Below are 22,459 nucleotides of genomic sequence, written 5' to 3'. Positions count from 1 at the left end.
CCCGACACACGCTGGGACTAATTTACGACCGCAAATTTCATCTGCTTGTGATCAGCCCCCTGGTTAGATCAGTGGAAACTGTGTTGGCACCTTGTCAGAGGGAATAAACAGACAGTTTCACACGAGTGGACCGGTCAGCAGGATTCCCCCCCCCCCCCCCCCCACTACACGACAACCATCTGTCTTGTACGCTCCTTATATCCCAATCCTGCCTCTGATTTTCTCTCACCGCGCACAGAGGCGAAACGAGATAAAGTACAGAGGTGAAACCCTTAAGGGCAGGCTTACAGTGCCATAAAGCCGCTCTATAGTGGAGAGAGTAGGAGGAGTGATGGCTCTGAATCCTAATATCATGTGAAACAGTGAAACGCACAGAGGAAAGACAAAAACCCATTATATTGTGCAGGTCTTATCGGATTTGACGCTGGTGAAAAGTCTCAAGAGAGAGAAGGTTAATATAAAGAGAGCTGAGGCAATATTTCAATATTAATAAAAGTAATGACATAATCCTTTCTCTGATTGAAAATAAAGATAAGAAACCTTAATCATGCACTTTGAATCTCTAATTTCCCGAAACATTAATCCGGCCCGCTTCCAGGGTGTTCCAGAGGCAAAGTCAACAACTCCCAGTTCTAATTACGCACGGGGACTGCTTTGATATTGCAGTCTTTGTTCAAACAGGCCATCTGATTCAGTAGGACGTACGTATGTCGGTTTTCTTGCCAACCTCCCAAGGAAAAGAGAAACGTAAGACTAAAAGGGTCCAACGCAGCCAAGGCAAAGAGCTGCAGACCAGGGTCAGCCAGGCAGGAGATGGAACGTGCTCTGTTTAAAACACAGACAGAAATATGGCAGCACAAACCGCACACTCACTTCACGTCTAATAGAAGGGAAAACTCATTGTTGGGAATGAGAGGTTTTGTCAAACACTGGGAATTTCATTTACAAAGCGAGACACCGCAGACAAAAACATTGTCTTTTCAATTGTGTGATTTTTTGACTATTTTGCTTCCATAAAATGTCTTGTTTCACTCTAGTATGAATGAAAAGGTCCAACATGTACATTACAGGGAGTGTTCCAATCTTGAACTTTGTAGAACTTTCTTGATGATGTCATATTACACACTGCACCTTTAATGTGTGTGTTCCCCTTCACACTTGCAATTAAATTGAATAAAACTAACAATACAAGATATAACAACACATTTAAAAGACATTCTTTAAAGAAGAAGCTAACATATGGTACAAGGACACTGAGATCTCACAATATGTAAAGGTTACAGTAACCTTTGACCTCCAACATCTATTCAGTTCATCTTTGAGTCAGAGTGGACATTAGTGCAACGTTTGAAGAAAATCCGGTGTTTATATGACTTAACCTTGTCTGTGTGCGTCTGTATATTTCTCCTATACAACCATGTTCAACGGCCATTATCTCTCAACATGAGTTTTTAATTAGTTATATTTTTTACCCTATTCACTATTCATTGAATTATAACAATAAGAAAAAGACTGAATAGAATCTAAAGAATAGAATCTTTATGACCCACACAACCAGGATTCGTGGTATTTGTTAGTTGTGAAAGAACTCTGAGCCAGTGACGTAAGCAAGTCATTTCATTCAAGTGAGTTTACGCGTCAGCATTGTGTGTGTGTGTGTGTGTGTGTGTGTGTGTGTCTGCGTGTGTGTGTGTGTGTGTGTGTGTGTGTGTCTGTGAGATAAGGGGTTTTTGTTAGAGTGTGACTCACCCCTGACGAAGACATAGATGCTGACGGCGGTGGTGCCGACAATGATGGCCTTGACGTCCTTGTAGTAGCAGCGGTAGTAGCCTGTGTCTGTGGCCCTGGCCCCGCTCAGCAGCAGCCTCTTGCAGTAGGGCCGTCCAGGCTGACCCGGGCACTCACTGACCAGGGCCGCCCTCTGCCCGGGGGCCGGCGTGGTGGCCCCCCCAGCCGCAGGCAGCAGCAGCTGGGCCTGACGCTCCCTCAGCTCCTCTGCCACCAGGCTCTGGTCAGGCCAGGCCCACGCCAAAGAGTGCTGTCCCCTAGAGGAGATGGCAAAGGAGGTGGGAACATATTTGGACGGATAGGTTCATTGTACCTTTAAATAAGAGCAAGGTGCTGAATAGAGAAACCGGAAACAACACATGGACATGAGTATTTTTTCAAAAGACAGGAAAATGTGGACCATAATCAAATTTAAAGCATTTTGTACGGAGATTTTCACACATTTTGACAAAAATAAATTTGTGACAACAAACGTTCTCAAGAATCACTGAATCCACCTGTTACGGCATCAGTCAATAAGAGAAAGAAACAAAATAATGAATGAGCTAACACATAAAAGAAAGCCATGTAAAAACAGCACATCTGAGGAATTGACGAGATTCATTGTCACATATCTAATGTAAAAGCTGAGAAGGGTTTTGAGTGCATGCGAGTGGAAATTGGTGTGTGTGTGTGTGTGTGTGTGTGTGTGTGTGTGTGTGTGTGTGTGTGTGTGTGTGCGTGCGTGTGCGTGTGTTGCCTTGTTGCATGCACCCATCCCTGTTTGCCTGGTGCTTTGTCACATAAATTCGTTTATGGTTGGGACATGTTAACCCGGAGGCATTATGAGTGAGATTGAGTGGAATCATAATGGCTGTAAACTGATAGCTGCATTTTCACCACCTGCCTCCGCCGACTACAAATGGCCCCATTTGCAGACGGCACCCAAAATGTGATGATGACTCCAAATAACTGCAAGCAATCACAGAGGGGCAATGGAAGTATCCTGTATCCTGTATCCATATGCCAACCCTCATGAATAGAAAAAGAGAAAATTGGACATTGTGGAGAGTAAATTGTCAAAAAAATTATACTGATTCCCTCTCCCAGGAGAATTACTGTGAGGTTCAATGCTAACTAAAATTAGCAACATACAAATGGTCTAATGGTATCACCCCAGCTTTCCAAAGGCAGCTAGCTTTTTTTTGTACCGCACATATGAAACGGTCGATGGAGTGACAGCTTGGCAGCAGGCAGCGCAGCAGAGATTTCATAAGGATAAAGGATGGTCATTATGAGGGGATTTCATATCTCACTTGGATTCATTTTAAATCAATGCTGGCTGTGTTTTTAGGACGAAACAATCAATGTGTGTCTGAGAGCACATGACAATTTGGGGTGGAAGGAGATTACATAGGTAGGTTTTGCCTCATGTGAAAATAGATGTCTAGAGATACAGGGTTTCATAAGAATGTATAAACCCTCTGACAGAAATGTTGGATTCATAAATTAAATTGATTTGACTTGACTAGTTTCCATTAGCAGCTAAAGTAACAGACAATCCCTGTGACAACTTGACTGGAATTGTTAAAAGCAACAAGGTAAAAGTGGTGGAGGAAGTATTCAGGTCTGAATAAAAAAGCAATAGCTCTCTGGGTGCATTGTGACCAGCCTAGGCACACCTGTGCAATAACCAGCAATCACTCATAATTACTTAGCAAAGGAGAACAGTCACTACTACAATAACACAGAGTTAAAAAAAAAAAGTTCTGGACAAAATTTGAGAGAAACAGGCCTTTTGTGTACTTAGAAGAAGTCTTAGATCTTTGATTTCAGCTGATTAAAATTGGAGCAAGTGTTGCATTTATAGTTCTGTTCAGTTCATTGCTAAATAACTAGTTAATACATCCCACAAATAGGTGTAGACACACACATACTGCATACCTGCATGTAATAGAGATTGTTTGGTGAACTGGGATCACTAGGTCTTGTTTGGAGCTGTCGAGGATGGGCGGAGTCATAGAAAAGCCAATCACCAGACCTGAGGGAAGCAGAGCACAGCACAAACTGCATTAGATTCATGTCACACAGGTTCAGTCAGTTCTTGTCATTTTTTTTTAAACCCGGCTGCTGCTTGGTTGGCTGCCCAATCTCCACAACACATCAGGAATCTGAAATCCAACACGACAGCAGCTCAGATAGCACGTGTGTACATTACATTTACAAGCTGTAAGGCAATCTGTGGGTGCAGCACTCAGGCCCCCTGACACCGAAAAAAACACCCAGAAGCAGAAATCACTGGACCCACCACACTGCACAGACCTCCCTCCTCTTGATTCATTACTGATGCATTCACTTGACTGACTTCTGCTTGGTTAACACGGTCGGCCTATAATGTCATTACTGTCCCACACCCTGTCCCCTCAGGGTGCTATTAGCACTCAGTCAGACTTCACACCTATACAGTCTATCACGTATAAAAGTGTCTTATTATGGCCCACCTGGATATCATTAGAGATGAGAACGCGCACAGAGCGATAGCACAGGCCAAGAGAGGGTGAAGGTGGTTGAGAATTCTTTTGCATTTATGAAAGAAAACAATTATAATTTTTCATGTCAGACCCAGTGCATGTTTGGAAAATGATTTTGATACGTGTGCAGTATTTAAAATGTAGCCTATTTGGGTACATTCCCAGCAGAGCAAACTATAAGCTAAGTTAAACAGAGCAGCTGCAAAACACCCCAAAAGCCTACATCTGATACTTGTGGTTAGATGGTATCTAAGAGCAGTGCATTACTGGTTCACACATCTTCAAGCATGTACATGTATAGAACAACAGAACTTCAGTATGATTTCACAACCGTCAGTCATGACGGGCTGCCAATCAAAACCCAACATTTCTGGACAGCTGCGACACCAAACCTCATTCCATCAACACATCCTGCGGCCCAGGGAGCACAATAGAGCAAGGTTGTTCTTCTGTAAATATTTTGCTAATGGTGTTTACAGATAAGGCTGATTCCCCGTGGAAGGAGACTGATCAGCCTGGGCTCCTTCCAACACCGCGAACACACAGAAACTCAACCTCCAAGTGGTCAGCCTCTGATGCAATAAACTATGCAGAGCTGTAAGACATTTTTAAACAGCATGGTCAATGAAGAATATGTTTTAACTTTCATAGAATTGCTTTAAAAAAACTTTCTGAATCAATATAGAAAAACAACTTCAATCATTGTTATTCTTCGCTTTCTTGCTCAGAAATAAAAAATCAACACCACACATGCAAATAGGAAATCAGCTTTTTATTCATACATATTTAATCTATACTAAAACAATATGTCATGATGGTGAAGGGGGTTATGTTCTGTTTCTGCAGGGCAATCTCATAGTAAACACTGACTGCCCATTTTGTCTACTGTTAGGATTAAAACAAGTTAGATATATGCTAATTGGCAAGCTTCAGGGGTGCTGATAGGGGAATTCCACTCATTTGACACATCAAAGGTCTTAAGAAAAGTAAAACTGCATCTGTGAGAAAAAGAACAAGTTGTGAAGCCCTGTGTGTGGCTCCACAAGGAGCTGCTCAGAATTCGATAAACTGCCTCAGGCTGTGGGCTACTTAACACACTTACATCTACAAAAGAAAATGTAGACTGTTGCACTGTGGGTGTTAAAAGTTAAAAGTCTTCCATGGTTGGAATTCAAAATGTCCACCCTCTGGACTTGTGGACTGAGCCCTTGTTGACTTCAGTTATTTGACTGTGATGTGTTCACTGTCATCATGTCTAGTCTAGACTACGAGGGTGTGAGACAGCAAGGTGACAGACAGGCATAATTCTGGCCTACACGATTCAAGTACTGTCTTCATATATATGTTTTTAGTTGGCAATTAAGTACAACATCACGTCTGTATTTCAACGATTGTGGGTAAGTAAATCAGTGGAGTCGGCACCCCATGGGGACACTCTAAAAGTCTGCAGAAAGTGGGCTTGAGGCTCCTTGTGGATTGGATACATTGTGGGTTTGGACTCTGTTTCAGCACTGCAGCAGACTTGCTGGGAACTCGCTCAGTTCAAGAAGTCGGCAAGTACGATAAAGTCCTAACAGTTTGATTCAGAACCATGTCTGCCATGGCCCTGTTGAGCTTAAGGGAGGATCAGTGATCACACCTGTGCTGCCTTGAGTCAACTAGAAAAACTGAAAAAATAACACTCTCCATTTGGTCCATCTTTCTAAAAACAAGTGTTCAAAAACCACAGTCAGATTTCTCTCCCCTTATGTTGTCATAAGGGAATAAGCCACACAAAAGGCTACAAAACTGAGTGTTTCAGACAAAGGCTGAAAAGAGGATTTTCAGTAATGGCATGGTGAGAAATATAATGCCTAGTTTCCACCGAGTAGAGTGGGTCGGGTCGGGTCGGAGCCGTTCGGTCAGGTTATTTTGGTTTTCCATTTGCCAAAAGTTGGGTAGGGTACTGATATAAGCGCGCCTAACCGCTCTAAGCCGCTCCTATTTTTGGTACTCCTCCATTGGGGTACCAGCCTCCTGAAAGGGTGCCGAAAAGGTGGAGCAACACATGCCGTCCGTTAATTGGTCGAAATAATCATTTCCGCTGTGTGTAGTCACCTCGGCAAGAGAGAAGAGAGCACTGTTTATTGTGTGGTGTTTTTCCTCGTCATTAAATTAATCAGTTGGCTACACTGTGTCCCACTGCTACATTGTCACATAGCTACCGCAGCCAGCACTGTTCGCTCACTGTCTCTATCAGTTGCACTGAGCCATCTCTGTGCATGTACCGGCGTAACATGCTCACAACAACACAGGGGGAATAAATAAAGAAGCGGCTGGTTTGGCCAAGCAAAAACGAGAGACCACTGGCTTGACCACAATTGTTCCACAGCCCGATATTGACCCATATTCTGGCGCCGGATATCGCAGTCCAGCCTAAACCCCGCCCTACCAGTAAGGGTAGGGTCGGCGGAGGAAACACCACCGAGATTCTTAAAAGTGAGTTGTCCCGCTCTGAGCCGCTCCGACCCGACCCGCTGTACTCGGTGGAAACGAGGCATAAAGGTTGGTTTGGACACTACTCCGTGAAAACAGTTTCTCGTAGAAACCCAAATTACTATTCTGAATCAGGAAACGACCACAATATGTTTCTTTATCTTGTTCATTGTGAGTCTGACAGTGTAAAGCTGTGCAATGCCCAGTTGAGTTATCTTTGAACACGCTGTTGGCTGAAGCTTATTTATACTGCACAGACATGACATTCCAATTTACCTTATCTATTTCTCGGAAAGGGAGCACAAGAGAAGATTTCCCGAAATATTGAACTACCGTTATGTTTTATTATTGCTGGTGTTGACCCTCTTACTTTCTTTCAGTTGAAATAGGAAAAGCAAACTATGACCATGTGCAATATGAAGTAATCTTACTGTACGTTTGTTGAGAAAAAATGAATCCAAAAGTCAGCTCCTTTGTCATGACTGCCAACAACAACAATTTCTAAATGAAAAAAAAAAATCCTTTATAAATTTGCTGGTCATTTCAACCTGCTATAATTTGCCACCAGTTTTGCTTGCACATAAAACCTAATAAGATAATTTAAAAACCTACAACTGAAAATGGGCTATTTACATCGCCAAGCTGAAAGAAAACAAACATAAGGTGTTGAAGTGCCAAGTCCATGAATCATGGCCATGTTAGCTCCCAGCAGGGCATTCCTTCCCCTATCCCCCAGTGGAGAAGCAGTGTTTCCCCAGCATATTGTCTGGGCCCAGATGTGAACCTGCCACTGACTTCAGTCCCATCACCACCCATCCGCAACACAACACACACACAGCTTTGTCCACTACTGTTCCTCACACCTAAAACGCTGCGAAACCAAACAGTGGGCCGTGTCAGAGAAAACATACACAGGGCCGCCCCCCAAAGTGCTACAGACAAGGGGGAAAGTGTGAAAGGATATTCTTGTCAGGACAGCAAACATCACTATTTTTAGGAACAGCACATTTCCTTCCCACACACACACACACACACACACACACACACAAACACACACACAAACACACACACACACACACACACACACACACACACACACACACACACACACACACACACACACACACAAACACACACACACACACACACACACACACACACACACACACACACACACACGTAAGGGAGGTGAACTAGAGAGATTGCCTTATCGAGTTGGATCTTGAAGTAAAGCAGACGGATGAGTGTTGGACCTCCCACACCTTCACCTTAAGATTCATTCCCTCCTGTGTGCCCGCTGCAGACCTGGATGTTTCCCCTCCGGCTATAGCTGGAGGAGATCATAATGTCAAAGCCTGTGAGCGTGTAGCTAACAGCATGACATTCAGAATGGTAAACTGAGTGTGAGGAGTGGAATCGCAATAGATACTGTATGCACTTTTTTTATGTTGACAACTTTAAAGCTGCACTTCTCTGATATGTTTACATTAAATGCAGACTAATACTCACAGTGATACACCCAGAGAATAATCAAAGCTATGATAAGTAGTTGGTCTAATCTCTGCCAAGCTTTTAAGCTTTCATAATCATTCAGTATGTTTATATGGCGTTAGAGAAAATCACACCCAAATAATGTGATAGGCAGCCGAGCTACACCTGCATGTATACAGTCAGTCTGACCATAGCTGGCCTAGATCCTCTGAAAAGCGCTCTGAGCAAGCTCCATAGTGTCCGGCCCAGGGCTTTGATGCGGAAGTCATAACAACAACCAACGAAGAATTAGAAATATCACGCTCAACATGGTACCAGTTTGTCGCTCCCTGACAAGATACGAGCGCTAATAAGATCAACCTGATTAAGGGTCCAACCATTAAGCGTTGAAATTGGCTGAAAGGGGGCATATCGCTACCTGTCGAAACGTAAGTCGATAAATTGATTCCCCTCCCGTGCTTGTAGGGACAAGGACAGAAGTCGACTTAACTGTGTATAGTTAAAAGTATTTTTTCAGTATGAAACTTCTTCTGCTTGCCTTATCAAGGGTAATCAACATATAATATGAAAATAGTTCATCTTACATATTTGCAACCACCCCTGCATGTGTATATCACATAGATACTGTTCGGGTCAATTTGACCCAGCAGTAAATCTGGAGGTAAAAGGATGTCAGAAATGTCAGACTATTTCTTTCTTTACAACTGTGAGACATATTTCACCCAAATCACACACTCACTCACACACACACACACACACACACACACACACACACACACATGCAGCACACACACATGCAGCACACACACACACACACAGGTGCAAGTGTTATGACTTTTGACGGGAACCATTACTTTCTTGCGGGAACACTCCACCCACATTCAGTGAACACTCAACAGGGGAGGGGCAAAACATATAAAACATTATCTGCATGGGAGTCCTACCAACATTACACTCTGTCAGGCAGACCTTTACAAAATTAACAGCAGAGGCAAAAGGATGACAGTCCAGGAGGCTCTGGAAGTCATCATTGATCATGACAGTGAAATAGAGGAGGATGTATCTTGAGCTAAATTATGATTCTAATGATTCTGATTTTGAACCAGATGAGGGAATTGCTATTCCTATTCCTCCAGGCAAGACATTCATGTCAACAAATGGTGAAATACAGTGGCCTTCATCCCCAAATATGCGTCAGGCAAAACTTTCTGCAGAAAACATAATAAGGACAGTGCCAGGGCCCACTAGGATGGCAGTGACTCGTGTGACTGACATCAAGTCAGCTTTTGAGCTGGTCATGCCAGATTCAATACAGAAAATCATTCAGGAAATGCCTAATGTAGAAGGGAGGCGTGTTTTAATGGGAGAAGTGGAAGGAGCTGGACAAAACACATTTAGATGAGTATTTGGGGCTCCTCATCCTGGCTGGGTCTATAAGTCGAATGATGAATCGACAGCCAGTCTGTGGGATGCAGAGACAGGCAGGGCTATATTTCAAGCCACAATATCTCTTGAAACTTTTCACATTTTCTCCAGAGTAATCAGATTTGATAATCGAGAGACGAGGGCTGGTATATGGGAGGGAGACAAGCTGGCAGCTGTTGGGACAGTGTGGGACAATGGGGTAGAGCAACTTCCACTACTCTATAACCCAGGCACATTATGCATTATTATTCTTCTCTGGGGCTCCTCCAACCGGCTTTTCAGTGTAAACCTGCATGTTCAATGCATAGCTGGTGTTTGCATCACATGCTGCCCGGATTTCAATCCCATATTTAGCTGGTTTGGAAGGCATGTATTGCCTTAATGGGCAGCAACCTCTGAATGCCACTAGCATGTCATACACTGTGATATTAGGGCCTATAGGTTATAGAGTAGTTTTGGTCTTTCAAAAGTAATAAAGCGGTGAAACATTAAAAGAAAAAGTTTGAACATGTATTTTTTGTATGAAAAACGAGTGAATTATCCTAATTGAACCATTCCTTGTTAGAGGTAAGGAACACCATTGCACTACATATTGATAGAATAGTTAGTGATGGAGTTGGTAATGAAATGTTCACACTGCTTGTTAGGATTTTTTTGGTTTCGGACATCTTTTGGATAATAAACATGCACCGGGTCAAATTGACCCGGGACCATAGCTGTTCCTGACAAAAGAACAGAACAGGAGGGTTAAACATACTGATTGTGTTGGTGTTCTGGCATGCACTTTTACTGTTTTGGTTGACTCTCTTGGCTCTCATCAGCTGCCTGCAGTTTTACAGCCACAGCAGCCTGTTTTCAGTTATAAAAACTTAAGACGCAGGACCATACAGCAGACAGACAAACTTAGTGTCTAGATGGTAAACATAGTGGTGCATTTAGCAGCGAATGAGACAAATAATTCCCAAAGCGGAGCAAAAAGGAGAGTGAGAAATGAGTTTTGGTTTGCCGAGTGGCCCGAAGCAGAATCTGAATCTCCAAATCAATGGTTTACTAACAACTTTAAACAGTGATTGTATGTCAGTGTTGTGTTTACAGCTTGAGGCCCTCCCCCTAAATTGCCAAAGAATTAAGTTAATGCTGCTGTTGGCAGTCATGTTGCATTGTGGGTGTTGAAAGTTTTCCTTGGCGTAAACCAAAAAGTCCACCCTCTGGACTGGTGGACTGAGCCCAAGTGGACTTCAGTCATTTGACTGTGATGTGTTCACTGACATCACGTCAAGTCTACTAGGGTCTACAAGCTGATATACAGACAATTCATTGATGAAATCTAGCCTATACTTTTACATAGTTCTGTATTTAAAAGTATAGGCTCCAAGGTTCGGTTCAACCACACTTAACAATGCTGGTGTGAATGCGACCTAAAAGTCTGCAGAAAGTGGGCTTGAGGCTCCTTGTGGACTGGATACATTGTGGGTTTGGACACTCTTTCGTCACTGCAGCAGACCTTCTGGGAACTAGCTCAGTTCCAGAAGTTTGCGAGTATGATTTAGTCCTGACATTTGGATACAGAACCATGTCTGCCATGGCCCTGTTGAGCTTAAGGGCGGATCAGCGATCACACCTGTGCTGCCTTGAGTCAACTAGGCAGAAGGTTAAGTTAATCTGCCCTGAACCAGTGATTGTATAATGAATGTGTATACACAATGAATGGTGCTTTGAAAAACAACGACAAGTGTAATGTGATTTCTTTCGTAATAGTCCTAACAGTTTTGGAAGGCAAGTGGAAATGACTTTATCATCCTCCTGTCAATCCGGGAGCCGAGTCAGAAAACGCTCAAATGGACTGCTATGTGTAGAATTTGAAAGTGTCCAACTTTGGCAACCGTTGAGTGGTAGGCTAATATCATGCGAAACACAGAGGCAGACAGCAGTACACACTGCCACCCACACTGATCTTACTTAGCCAGCCTTTTCTACAATCAAAACTCAAAACACATGAATAACTTGAAAGATACTATAATTATATAAAACAAACTCTTTAGTCCAAGTGAGGTAAATGAGAAGGGAAAGCAGTACACACTTATTCAAACTATGTATTCATCACTAAGCACAACGTGGATTGTAACTATCTCAAAGGAATTATGGGGAATAGACAAAATACACAGGATGCACAGGCTGATGAATAGGGACATTATTTTTCTTTGAGAGAAGTGCAAAAGTGAGTGATGGGCTCTTAGCTAAATCCCCTACTGTAGCTGTGCGTCTGTATGATGGATGCCTCCCTAACAATCGGTGGAGAGATCGCACATTGACAGACAGAATGCAAATTGTACGTAGTTTTGAAATGTCATGATGAACGACTGGTACACCCTGAGAGACCAGACATCAAGATGAGTTGGAGGTGTATTTGAGAGGGGAACCTGAAAAACAAAAGCATTTACCATAGATTCCAGCTTTAGTTTATTCTATGCTCCACTATTGTAAGATAGACTGATGTGTCCCATCACAACACACCAGGAGTGTCTCACACAACGAATGCATTAAACCATCAATGAGTCAAGTTAAGAGGCTCTTTGAAGCATAACATTTCACAGATACATCCTCAATATAACTTTATGACAAACAGCACTTCTAACATGATCTATTTCCAGCATGACTCTTAGGGCTAATGTGCGTCACATCCGTTTGTCGAGATCTCTTATATACTGTATATATCCCTTGTCATCATAAGTGGCTCTCAGGTAACTGCTGAAGGAGGTGCAGCGCTATCATAACTTAATGTGTGTGTGTGCATGGGCTACTAACACATGGCTGCCGGCCAAGAAAGCCACCGATTTCTCCACTATTTGGACACTTCAGATTGATGAGATGTGGGAAGGTTGCGGGGCATTTCTTGGCCTATTCTAAAGGTGACCCTCGTCCGTGGCACTCCGGGAGCTACACTCGTTCTTTCCACCATTCGTTGTGCCAGATTGTCAATATCTTCCATATGGATGTGCAGCATAATGTACACACCACCTTTTTTTGCAAACTGTGAGACACCAGATACGGAGGCCTTACTCTGCCTGTCAGCCCTGTGAATGATTTGAAAAAATATATAATCCCATTAGCGATTGTTTGGATTCTGTCAAAACGTAATTAAAAGCACACGTTGCTCCAGTGTACTAGCTCTGCGGAGTGATCGCCAAGGAAAGCCAAACACATCAATTCATCGCTGATAGCATATCTTGTCGTGATAATAAACACATTTTGCTGCCGTGACCTTTTCATGCTGCATTTCTCATGACAGATTGTTATGACTGTTATCAATCGGTTAGCTCATTTGTCTTAATATGCAATAAACAGTGAAGTGAAAAAAGGAGGGAAAAAATGTATCCCTATACCGTACAAGCCTGGTTCCCTATCCCAAACAAGCAGTTTTCTCTGGAGGACTGTCAGCACAAACAGTGGTGTTAATGGACAGGGATGCAGCTGTTTTTAGGAGACTCAACTGACTCAACAATGTCTGAGCCAGTTACACAAAATGTCTCAGTTCAGTTGAAACTTTTCTTACTTTTATTGTACTTTTTGCCTCCTAGGCTACGTGTTTTAAAAAATAAATTATCTGTATGATCCTTGACCAATTTTTTGGTTTATTGCTTTTGCATAACACGTGTTTCCAATATTCCATACAGCCATTGATTTCCATTAATTTCCGTGAACTACACAAATCAATCAATTAGTAAACTGTTCAGTTCTGCTTGAGCTGTGAAATAGATTACAGTAAACATCTTGCCTGTCAGTCAGTGTCAGTGTTTTGTTATCATCACTGTATGGTAATAATAATCCATGAATTGATTTGAGAAGTGCCATTAACTCATATACAATGATTCTTTTTACTGGACAGGCTTTAATGGAAGTCATTGGCTGCCTGGAAGGTCAATACAAAATACATTAAGAAATGTTAAACCAAACAAGATGGCATGTTACATTTTCTAAAATGTCAACATTGACCAGTCAACATCGATCAATTCAGAATGATCGTTTGGCCTGCAAGCTAAAATGGATGGCGATTGGCTGGTTGACAACCTCTACACATGAGAACATGGGGGCAGGGAGCCAAAAGAATATTTCTGCTTGGTTCCCCTCTTTTTCCCATGCATTCCAGCTGCTGGTGCACAGATAAGCAGCAGCTTTGGGTGATTAGCTTCAACCAACAAAAAGCTACATTTTAACCTACGAAGATAAAACACAATATTTTCCAAAGTTGATTTACACCGTCTGTTATCATATGATTACACAGGATATAAACACACAAGTTAAGTGCTCAATCCCTGCTGACAGATTAATGCAGGTTAAAGGTGGAGCTAGCTATTCTGGAGAACGCTTGTTGTCTAAATCACTTTTTGTCAAAATCAGTGAATATCTCCTCACGATCCGCTAAAAGTCAGTGATGTGTGTGTGCACAGAAAAGAAAATCCAGAATACACAGCCTATAGGCTCTGTAAGCCTGTATGATTAAAAAAAAGGTTATGATAAGAAAGGTTATCATACAGGCCATCAAACCCTAACCCACCTTTAACTGTATGACAGGAAAACTTTATTTGAAAGCTACATCTTCTAGGTTTCTAAAATGAAAGTGCCTCCAAATATTTCATAAATCTTGTGTTTCAGCTTTGATTCACCGTGTCTGACACGCTGATCACTGGGGGGGTTTTGAACAATAATTCAAAAATTACCGTATATTTAAAAGACAACTTTTCATGGACATGGTTTTATTTCGGAGAAACAGCTTACTGAACAAATCCTTGTAAAAACTTGACATTGTAGTTGCGACATTTGAACTATCCGTTAATGTGAAAAACCCCACGCTCACTGTGGGAGAGATGTTTGTGTCATGCCTCAGCTCCAGCTGGCTCTACCAGGCAAACATGAAGGTTAGAGAGGCCTAAACAAATGAGTGTGTTTGAAATGGCAACAAAGGAGAGGAAATGACTTTCTTTGTTGGGAAACATGTATGTTGTAATTCAGAACAAGCATGAGGCAGTGAAGACATTTGGTCATGTTCTCAAGCATGCCAACCATGTGACCTGGATGGTATAGTGATGGCTACATTAGACCCATGCAGTCACACAGCTGGTCGTTCTGCCTCTTCTGCCCTGCATGCCTCTGCCATAATGGAAGTGCCAGATGTATATTGTGAGCTAAGTGCCAGAAGTCCAAACTTTTCAAGTAAAGTCGTGCCTGCCCATTCAGCATGTATATTAGGCTGCACTTTGATGTGTAATGCCTCACATACCTGGTTGACAGGGGGGACGGATGTGCGACCGGCTACTTGCCAATTGAGTTGTGAGGCAGAGGAACATCAAAAGTATCTCTTTGTTGTGCTTTGAAGAGCCAGAATACCAAGAGGTGTAGTGGAATGCTGCATGTAAGAGTTTTACAGTTTGAATTATATTACCATCAAATACAACATAAATGTAAGGAAGAAAGTTGGTGCAGAAAAATTTAAACGTATTTATTTATTATTGCAGCATTCTGGTTGCAGTTATTGGTTGCCAAGGGCTCGCTGGTTGTTCCAGAGAGTAGACTAAGGCAAAATGCCCTGCGAATAAAGGAATATTGAAATGTGGGGTAACAGGCTAAAAAGAATGCCTTACTGAGAAGATGAGAAGATTGATGCCACTCTCATGTGTGCATGATAAATATAGAGCTAGAGCTGGCAGCCAGTTAGCTTAGCTTATATAACTGGAAACAGGGGTAAACAGTTTGGTCCCTCCAAAAGGTGATACAATGTGAACCTCCAATGTTCTGTAATTATCATCTTATATCTCATTTAATGTCCAAAACCAGCAGTGCACAAACAACAGTTAAACGATATACGGCATAGTGCATTGGACTATTTCTCGGTGTTAACCAGCCGACAGCTGGGAAAAGTTACTGGTCTTGTCAGAACATACTAGAAAGAGTTTTTTTTGGGTCAGAGTCCGGTTATCATTTCCACTTGTTAGCTAAACTAACCTGTAAACTAACTAGCCCTACATTAACCATACAGACAAGAGAGCTGTATCAATATACACTGTATCAAACTTCTAATCTAGCCTATTCCGAAAACAGATAAGTCTACCTCCCAAAATAGTTGAACTACTCCCTTACGACAAAGGAAACTGTAAAATACTGCTGCGCATTTTTTATAAAACCCTAACCCATTATCAGAAATGTGTGTGAACAGACAGGGAAGGCATTTTTTAACACTCCATGCGTGGCTTCATCCTTCCCACACTGTAAACAAGAACCGAGAGGTAAGGACAATTTCCAATTAAAAGTACCAGAGAGATATAGAGGCAATTATATGTTCAATTGAAATGTATTACGTTGTTGTTTTGTGAAGCGTTATGGCGAAACAAACTGTATAGAGTTGCTTAAGAAAGTAGTGCTTTGATGGTTTATAAAGCGGATCTTTTACATGTTGAAATGGTTGTGCATACAGTATGTGTGATCATGATATTCACAGCTGAGCCCTGTTCCTGGCACATACTGGTGGCTTTTTCACAGTCAGAGAGAAGACTGAAACTGGTCTTTCCATCCTATGGAGGACACCTGCTGCCTAAAGATAAATCACAGACACACAAACACACACACACACACCCTAACATATAGGAACCCATAGGAAGGAGCCTAACTGCCACAATGCACGCTAAGCTTGTTAAAAATATAAAGCTTCACTGACAAGCAGGCAGCCGAGAGCATCAAAGGCACACACATCACTTCTAGAGCGGTACGTCGACCGGGCAACGACATATAGCTCGTGCGAGAGGCAGCGTGATGTTTTTCATGGCGTGCCAATTTCCTGTTTTCTTTATCATGTTCACGCTTCTCTGCCATTTCCCTAGGTGATGTACGCTGGTGGAGATGTTGCCGTTAGAGCTTCCTCGCTCCTCTGTAGTCTGCTCTCTGATCAGTCATGTGACGGGAACAGGAAAAGAAGAGCCTTGTCTAAACACATAAAGCTTTTCACAGAGGCTCTGTTTTGGGGTGGAAAAGGATGCGACCTAGGACAAGTTACAAAAAAAAATGCAGACGTGCACAAATGCAATAGTTATAATTATTGAACTGTTGTCTGGTGGTAATATGCTGTATGAATGGCAAAAAGGTTTGTATGTCCAGCAATGACTTGACTTCAATTGACAGTTAAAGGTGAGACATGGCAGGTGAATATATAGGGTAAAGTGTTCAACTGATAGATAGGATCATGAAGCTTTGCCGGTTAATTACTGACATTAAAACGATGAACAAAACCTTCTGTAATAACTTTCAGAATAGAGTTGAATAATTCTGTGACGTTTGGTTGATTTAGAAGTTGAGATTGTTGTATTGAGAAAAACTAATGTCGCGGTAATGTCCATTGAAGATGGCTGCATAGGAGAAATATACAGACGCAAACAGACAAACGTTATTCAAGAAAACACCTTAATGTACATTTTGGAACTTTGATTAATGATAGTATGAAATAGGACGATATTCGATGTTATCAAAGCAAAATAGCTAAAAAAATCTGCCTGCAGTGTCTCGCCTTCGGTCTAACCCTCCTAAGATGGTATATCAAACACATTCACCAAAACACTTTTTTTCAGCGACATGTAGGTGACAGCTCGGCCGTATAGTTATTTCATTGACACATAGTATCTGGCAAAGGGCCAAGGCTGAAGGGAACTCTGAAATAGCCGTGTATGTTCCGGAGAGGGGAGCGGGGGCCATGCAGGCCATGGAGCAGACCTGCTCTGTGGATGTGGAGTCAGCCCTGCCTGGGGCAATAACACAGTCTCTCTCTGTGTGTGTGTGTGTGTGTGTCCCTCACGCTCTACCAGAAGAAATAAAGTCCACTTCCTCTGTCATCTGGTCACAAGGCCAGGCAACAGCCAGGCGACACACTGACGGGCAGCTCCGGCTTTGATTTCATTGTTACTATGGAGGAGGATGAGGAGGATGACATTCACCTCTGTGTCCCTGTCCTTGCTCCACTATACTGGGGGAGTGAGACGTCTTTCCAACATCCTGCCACGAGGAGGGAGGGGTGCGAAAAAATGAATGGATGCGGCGACAAGCCATCTGGGCCACAGCTTCCTATGTTTTAAAACCCTGTGTCCCTGACTGAATCTCCGGTACCTGCCTCACAGGCACACAGGACAACTCTAAAGCTCTTCCTCTGTGGCGGGCCAGGCTTTACGCAAGTCATCATTGGCCACGTTTACATGCGCACAGCAATATACTCTGATATTAACCCAGTTAGGATCCTATTCCGACTAAGACAATGCCATGTAAAAAAGCAGTTTCTGCTCACATTCATCATAATAAGGTCATATTCGGACCAGGCACGTATACACCTAATCGCACTAAAAATTACCACTGGAGTTTGCGCTGAATTTTTGGCATTTGCCATGCATGCCATGGTTTACAGCTCGTGAACTAGTGTGTGCAAACATGCAACGAGGCTCCTTAAAATAAACAGTGTCATTTTAGACGTGACAAAACAATACAAGGCAATGATAATAGCATAGAGACAGCTCATTTTCATGATTCTTTTACCACATCACTTGCTTAAATTCAGATGTTGCTGATTGACGTACTGGGAATATTCCGGTAGCTGGTGCACATGTTAACACCTTATTTAGAATATTGTCTGAACCAGAATATGGACCTTAATCAGAATATGCTGTGCATGTAAACATGGTCATTTATATGATTGAGAAATGGTTTTGCCTGGCTGTAAAGGGGACCGGGCCCCATTCTGGTAAAGGCTTTGGCTCGGCTACTGGCTGTTTTGGGAAACATCAAAAGTGTCTCTCTTGAGTAAAAGCATGCACCAAAGTATTCGCACAGAGGCCAGGCCTGCTGTGATGGCCTGTGCACGCTCCTAAAACTTCACGCTGTGAGATGTGCAGAGGCCAAACTTTGAGGAGCCCCCATAACCTAATACCTGGAGATTCAGGCAGTAAACAAGTCTCCGCTGTTTGGGTCGGATGTCCCAGCAGAGCTTAAATCACTGCCGGAGAAAACAAGGGGGCAAGGTAGGGAGTGCCAGGTCAACAATTATGGTGCTGAATGCCTTAAAGGGGAGGGAAGCTGGCAATTTCCTCAGGCTTTGCCAATGGACTCTTTCCCACGAACCCCGAGCGACCTCCAGAACGACAAGCCAAGAGGTATGAAGGACCAATGAAAGAATGCTCCACGGACATCCATGTCACAACCCTGGCCCGTACACAAACAGCTGCCGGGGACCAAGCATCAATTTGAATGTAATAGCAATGATATGAGCTCCAAAATCATTCTTGTTTCCAAGCAACGCAAGCACTTTGGAGTATTGTAATATCCGTGTTACAGCCACCAACTCCCAGGAACCGGTTTCTGCCCTTCAGAACATTATTTAGAATGACACGGCAATAAAGGCATCAGATGCCACAAAGCAATTTTCTTCTATCTATAGTGTCTGTCAAAACCGTTTACCGATAAATGTCTTTTTACTGCCAGGTGCTGAATCTCATGTTATTAGCCTATAGCGTAAGCTTGTCACGACAATTTGTGAGGGTTAGGTATTCGTATCCGTGAATTAAAAAACCATGAAATATGCTTGACTCCCTAATGTTTACTTGTCTGTCAAATCAAATCCAGCTCAGGACTCCTCTCAAGATTTAAACTCAACAGAAAATTGTGCAACAGTCCTTGTAATAATTTTGTGTGTGTTTCTCAATTAAAGCCATAGTGTGTAACTTTTTCATAGGAATGAATGTCGGTTACATTCGAGCCAAGCATCACCAAACGAGTTGACACTAAGTTGATTAAGCATATCAGCTCCACAAAACTCTCGCACCTGGCGCAGGAGCTCAGAAAAATCCCAAGAAGAGCCCAAGAAATGTTTCAGTTATTGATTCTACTGCTAGGAAAGAACCCTGGACATACGGCAGGAGGTGTAAAATCCATACACGATCACCGAAGGCTTACCTCAAGTAGATGACAGTGTTGTTGTAATTGCTCCGAATTCCTTGTGGGGGGCTAAATAAGTTACGCGCTATAGCTTTCACAACAGCAGTGTCTGTAATACAATGTGTTTCATGTAAAAACCATTTAGATGTACAATCATATGAAAAAGTTTGGGAACCCCTCTCAGCCGGCATTATAATTGACTCTGCTTTCACACAAAAAATATAAAAGTGGTATGTCTTTAATTTACCAGGAACAGCTAAGTACGGGATGTTTTCCAAACAAAGATTTTTTGAAAAGCAGTATTTGGTTGTATGAAATAAAATAAAATGTGAAAAACTGGCTGTGCAAAAATATGGGTACCCTTGTGGTTTTGTTGATTTTAATGCCTGTAACAGCATGTAAAACTGATGAATGTAAACACAAAGTTGGTTGGATTATGGTGTTAAGCCTTGAACCTCATAGAAATGTCTGTTTGATCATGAGAAAATGTATTTTAGGTGCCTAAATGCAAGTTTCACTTCTCTTTGACTCTCTGCTGAAGTGAGACAGAATGGGATCATCAAAACTGCTCCCAAAAGATCTTAAAAACAAAGATTATTCATTATCATGGTTTAGGGGAAGGCTACAAGAAGCTTTCCCAAAGGTTTCAATTGTCAATTTCTACTGTAAGGAATGTTGTCAGGGAATGGAAGGACACAGGCACAGTTGCAGTTAAACCCAGGCATGGCAGACCAAGAAAAAAACAGGAGCGGCATAGGTGGAGGATTGTGAGAATGGTTGCACACAACCCACAGATCACCTCCAAAGACCTGCAAGAACATCTGGCTGCAGATTGTGTATCTGTACATCGTTCAACAATTCAGCGCAATTTGCACCAAAAGTCCTTTCCTTTCCTGACAACGTTCCCTACAGTCGAAATTGACAATTGAAACCTTTGGGAAAGCTTCTTGTAGCCTTCCCCTAAACCATGACAATGAACAATCTTTGTTTTTCAGATCTTTTGGGAGCTGTTTTGATGATCCCATTCTGTCTCACTTCAGCAGAGAGTCAAAGAGAAGTGCAACTTGCATTCAGGCACCTAAAATACATTTTCTCATGATTAAAGAGACATTTCTATGAGGTTCAAGGCTTAACAACATAATCCAACCAACTTTGTGTTTAAAGTCATCAGTTTTACATGCTGTTACAGGCATTAAAATCAACAAAACCACAAGGGTACCCACATTTTTGCACAGCCAGTTTTTCACATTTTATTTTATTTCATACAACCAAATACTGCTTTTCAAAAAATCTTTGTTTGGAAAACATCCCAGTACTTAGCTGTTCCTGGTAAATTAAAGACATACCACTTTTATATTTTTTGTGTGAAAGCAGAGTCAATTATAATGCCGGCTGAGAGGGGTTCCCAAACTTTTTCATATGATTGTATAATTGTGCACGCTCCATCACCGGTGTGTTAGTTCACTCAAATGGGTATAGTTCAAGCTCAAGCAGCACTAAAATTAATTTCCATCTGTCTTTGTGCTCTGCTGGCTGCAGTATTAAACTCAGGCATGTGTGAACCTGATGGGAAGGTTACAGAGAGACAGAAATCAATTCAAAAGGTTAAACCTGGCAATTATTCCAGCTGTAGAAAAGTGTTAACAAAAAAAAGTCCATTGATGGTGCCAGCCGGCAGCCCGCTGTGGCTCACATTTAAACAGCACAGTAGGAGCACAAGACAGGGACCACAAAGGATTGTGTCAATGTGCACGATTCAAAAGTCTTTATCAGTTTTACTTTGCAACTCTTTACTTTTACCGGCAAGTCAGACTTTGACAGTGAAATACTTCTCACTTCTATTGATTTTGAGAGAACGGTAAAAGTTGCTACCTGACATAATGTGAGGACAGTACTTGTACAAACAGCTTATTGTCCTTTGGTTTTGTAGTGGATCGAGCAATTACAGGACCGTTAAGAGAGCTTTGCCGTCCTAACAAGACTCGGTCTGCCGGTCGTCACAGGCTTGTCAGACAAACTTACTTTCTGAAGTTTTTAATTGGTGGAGGAGGCATGCGTCTTTTCCCAACCTGACAATCAGACATTCAGTTTGATTCAGTTGCTCACCAAAGTCTTTAGGATTCACCCTCTGGGCACCAGTGATATCTGTAACAACTTTCACGGCAATCAATAGCTGTCAACTAGCCAGAACATCAGCCTCATGGTGTGGCCTAGAAGAGAAGTCCACGGATCATAGGTGGTGCATACAAGCCCCCCCCCTCCCCCCCACCCCACCAGTTTAGGACCACAAAGGTCTGCAGAAAATGTCATGGCAATCGCTCCAATGGGTATTGAGATATTTCAGATATGATCGAGCGACCAACAAACCCAACATTGTCATCCCTAGAGCCATGCAGCTGGCGTGGTGAGAAAAAAAAACTGGGCACGGAAAGCATAAAGGGGTCAGAGATATGAAAACAAAAATACCACAGATGGTTTTCATCAACTATCCAACACCAACTTAGACACATATTTGGCTTTGGCTGAGAAATTCCTGGTGTTGAAAGAGCTTATCTATCAAGCTCTAGTCATATTCGGGCTGTTGGTTGCTTTTGTATGATGAGAAAGTGAGTGACCAGACATCAAAATGTCCAAAGGGGGCCTTGCTACTACACGCCAGCGATGAGTGAGGCATCGGAAGCCTTATTTATTAGGACTTTACTGCAGAGAACTACACGGAACTGGTATTCAAGGATAGACACCAAGGGTCCACTCCTAGGACTACTGAGGTTTAAGCCCGAGATCAGCCCTGATAATAGGAGGCTATTGTT

General features: G+C 42.4%; 1 protein-coding gene across 1 annotated transcript in view; it reads right to left on the bottom strand.

The window, feature by feature from the left end:
• The window catches only part of flt4 (fms related receptor tyrosine kinase 4), a 63,143-nt gene that overhangs the window by 36,421 nt on the left and 4,263 nt on the right, over positions 1-22,459 (bottom strand). The window contains exons 2-3 of the mRNA XM_080035049.1: positions 3,712-3,808; positions 1,750-2,045 (exon numbers count right to left, since the gene is read on the bottom strand). Of these exons, the coding sequence (XP_079891175.1) occupies positions 1,750-2,045; positions 3,712-3,808 (393 nt within the window). The remainder of the gene's footprint in view (positions 1-1,749; positions 2,046-3,711; positions 3,809-22,459) is intronic.

This window comes from Ammodytes marinus (genome assembly GCF_949987685.1).
Source record: "Ammodytes marinus genome assembly, chromosome: 10".
NCBI classification, from domain to species: domain Eukaryota; kingdom Metazoa; phylum Chordata; class Actinopteri; order Uranoscopiformes; family Ammodytidae; genus Ammodytes; species Ammodytes marinus.
This window is presented reverse-complemented; position numbering and strand designations above follow the sequence as displayed.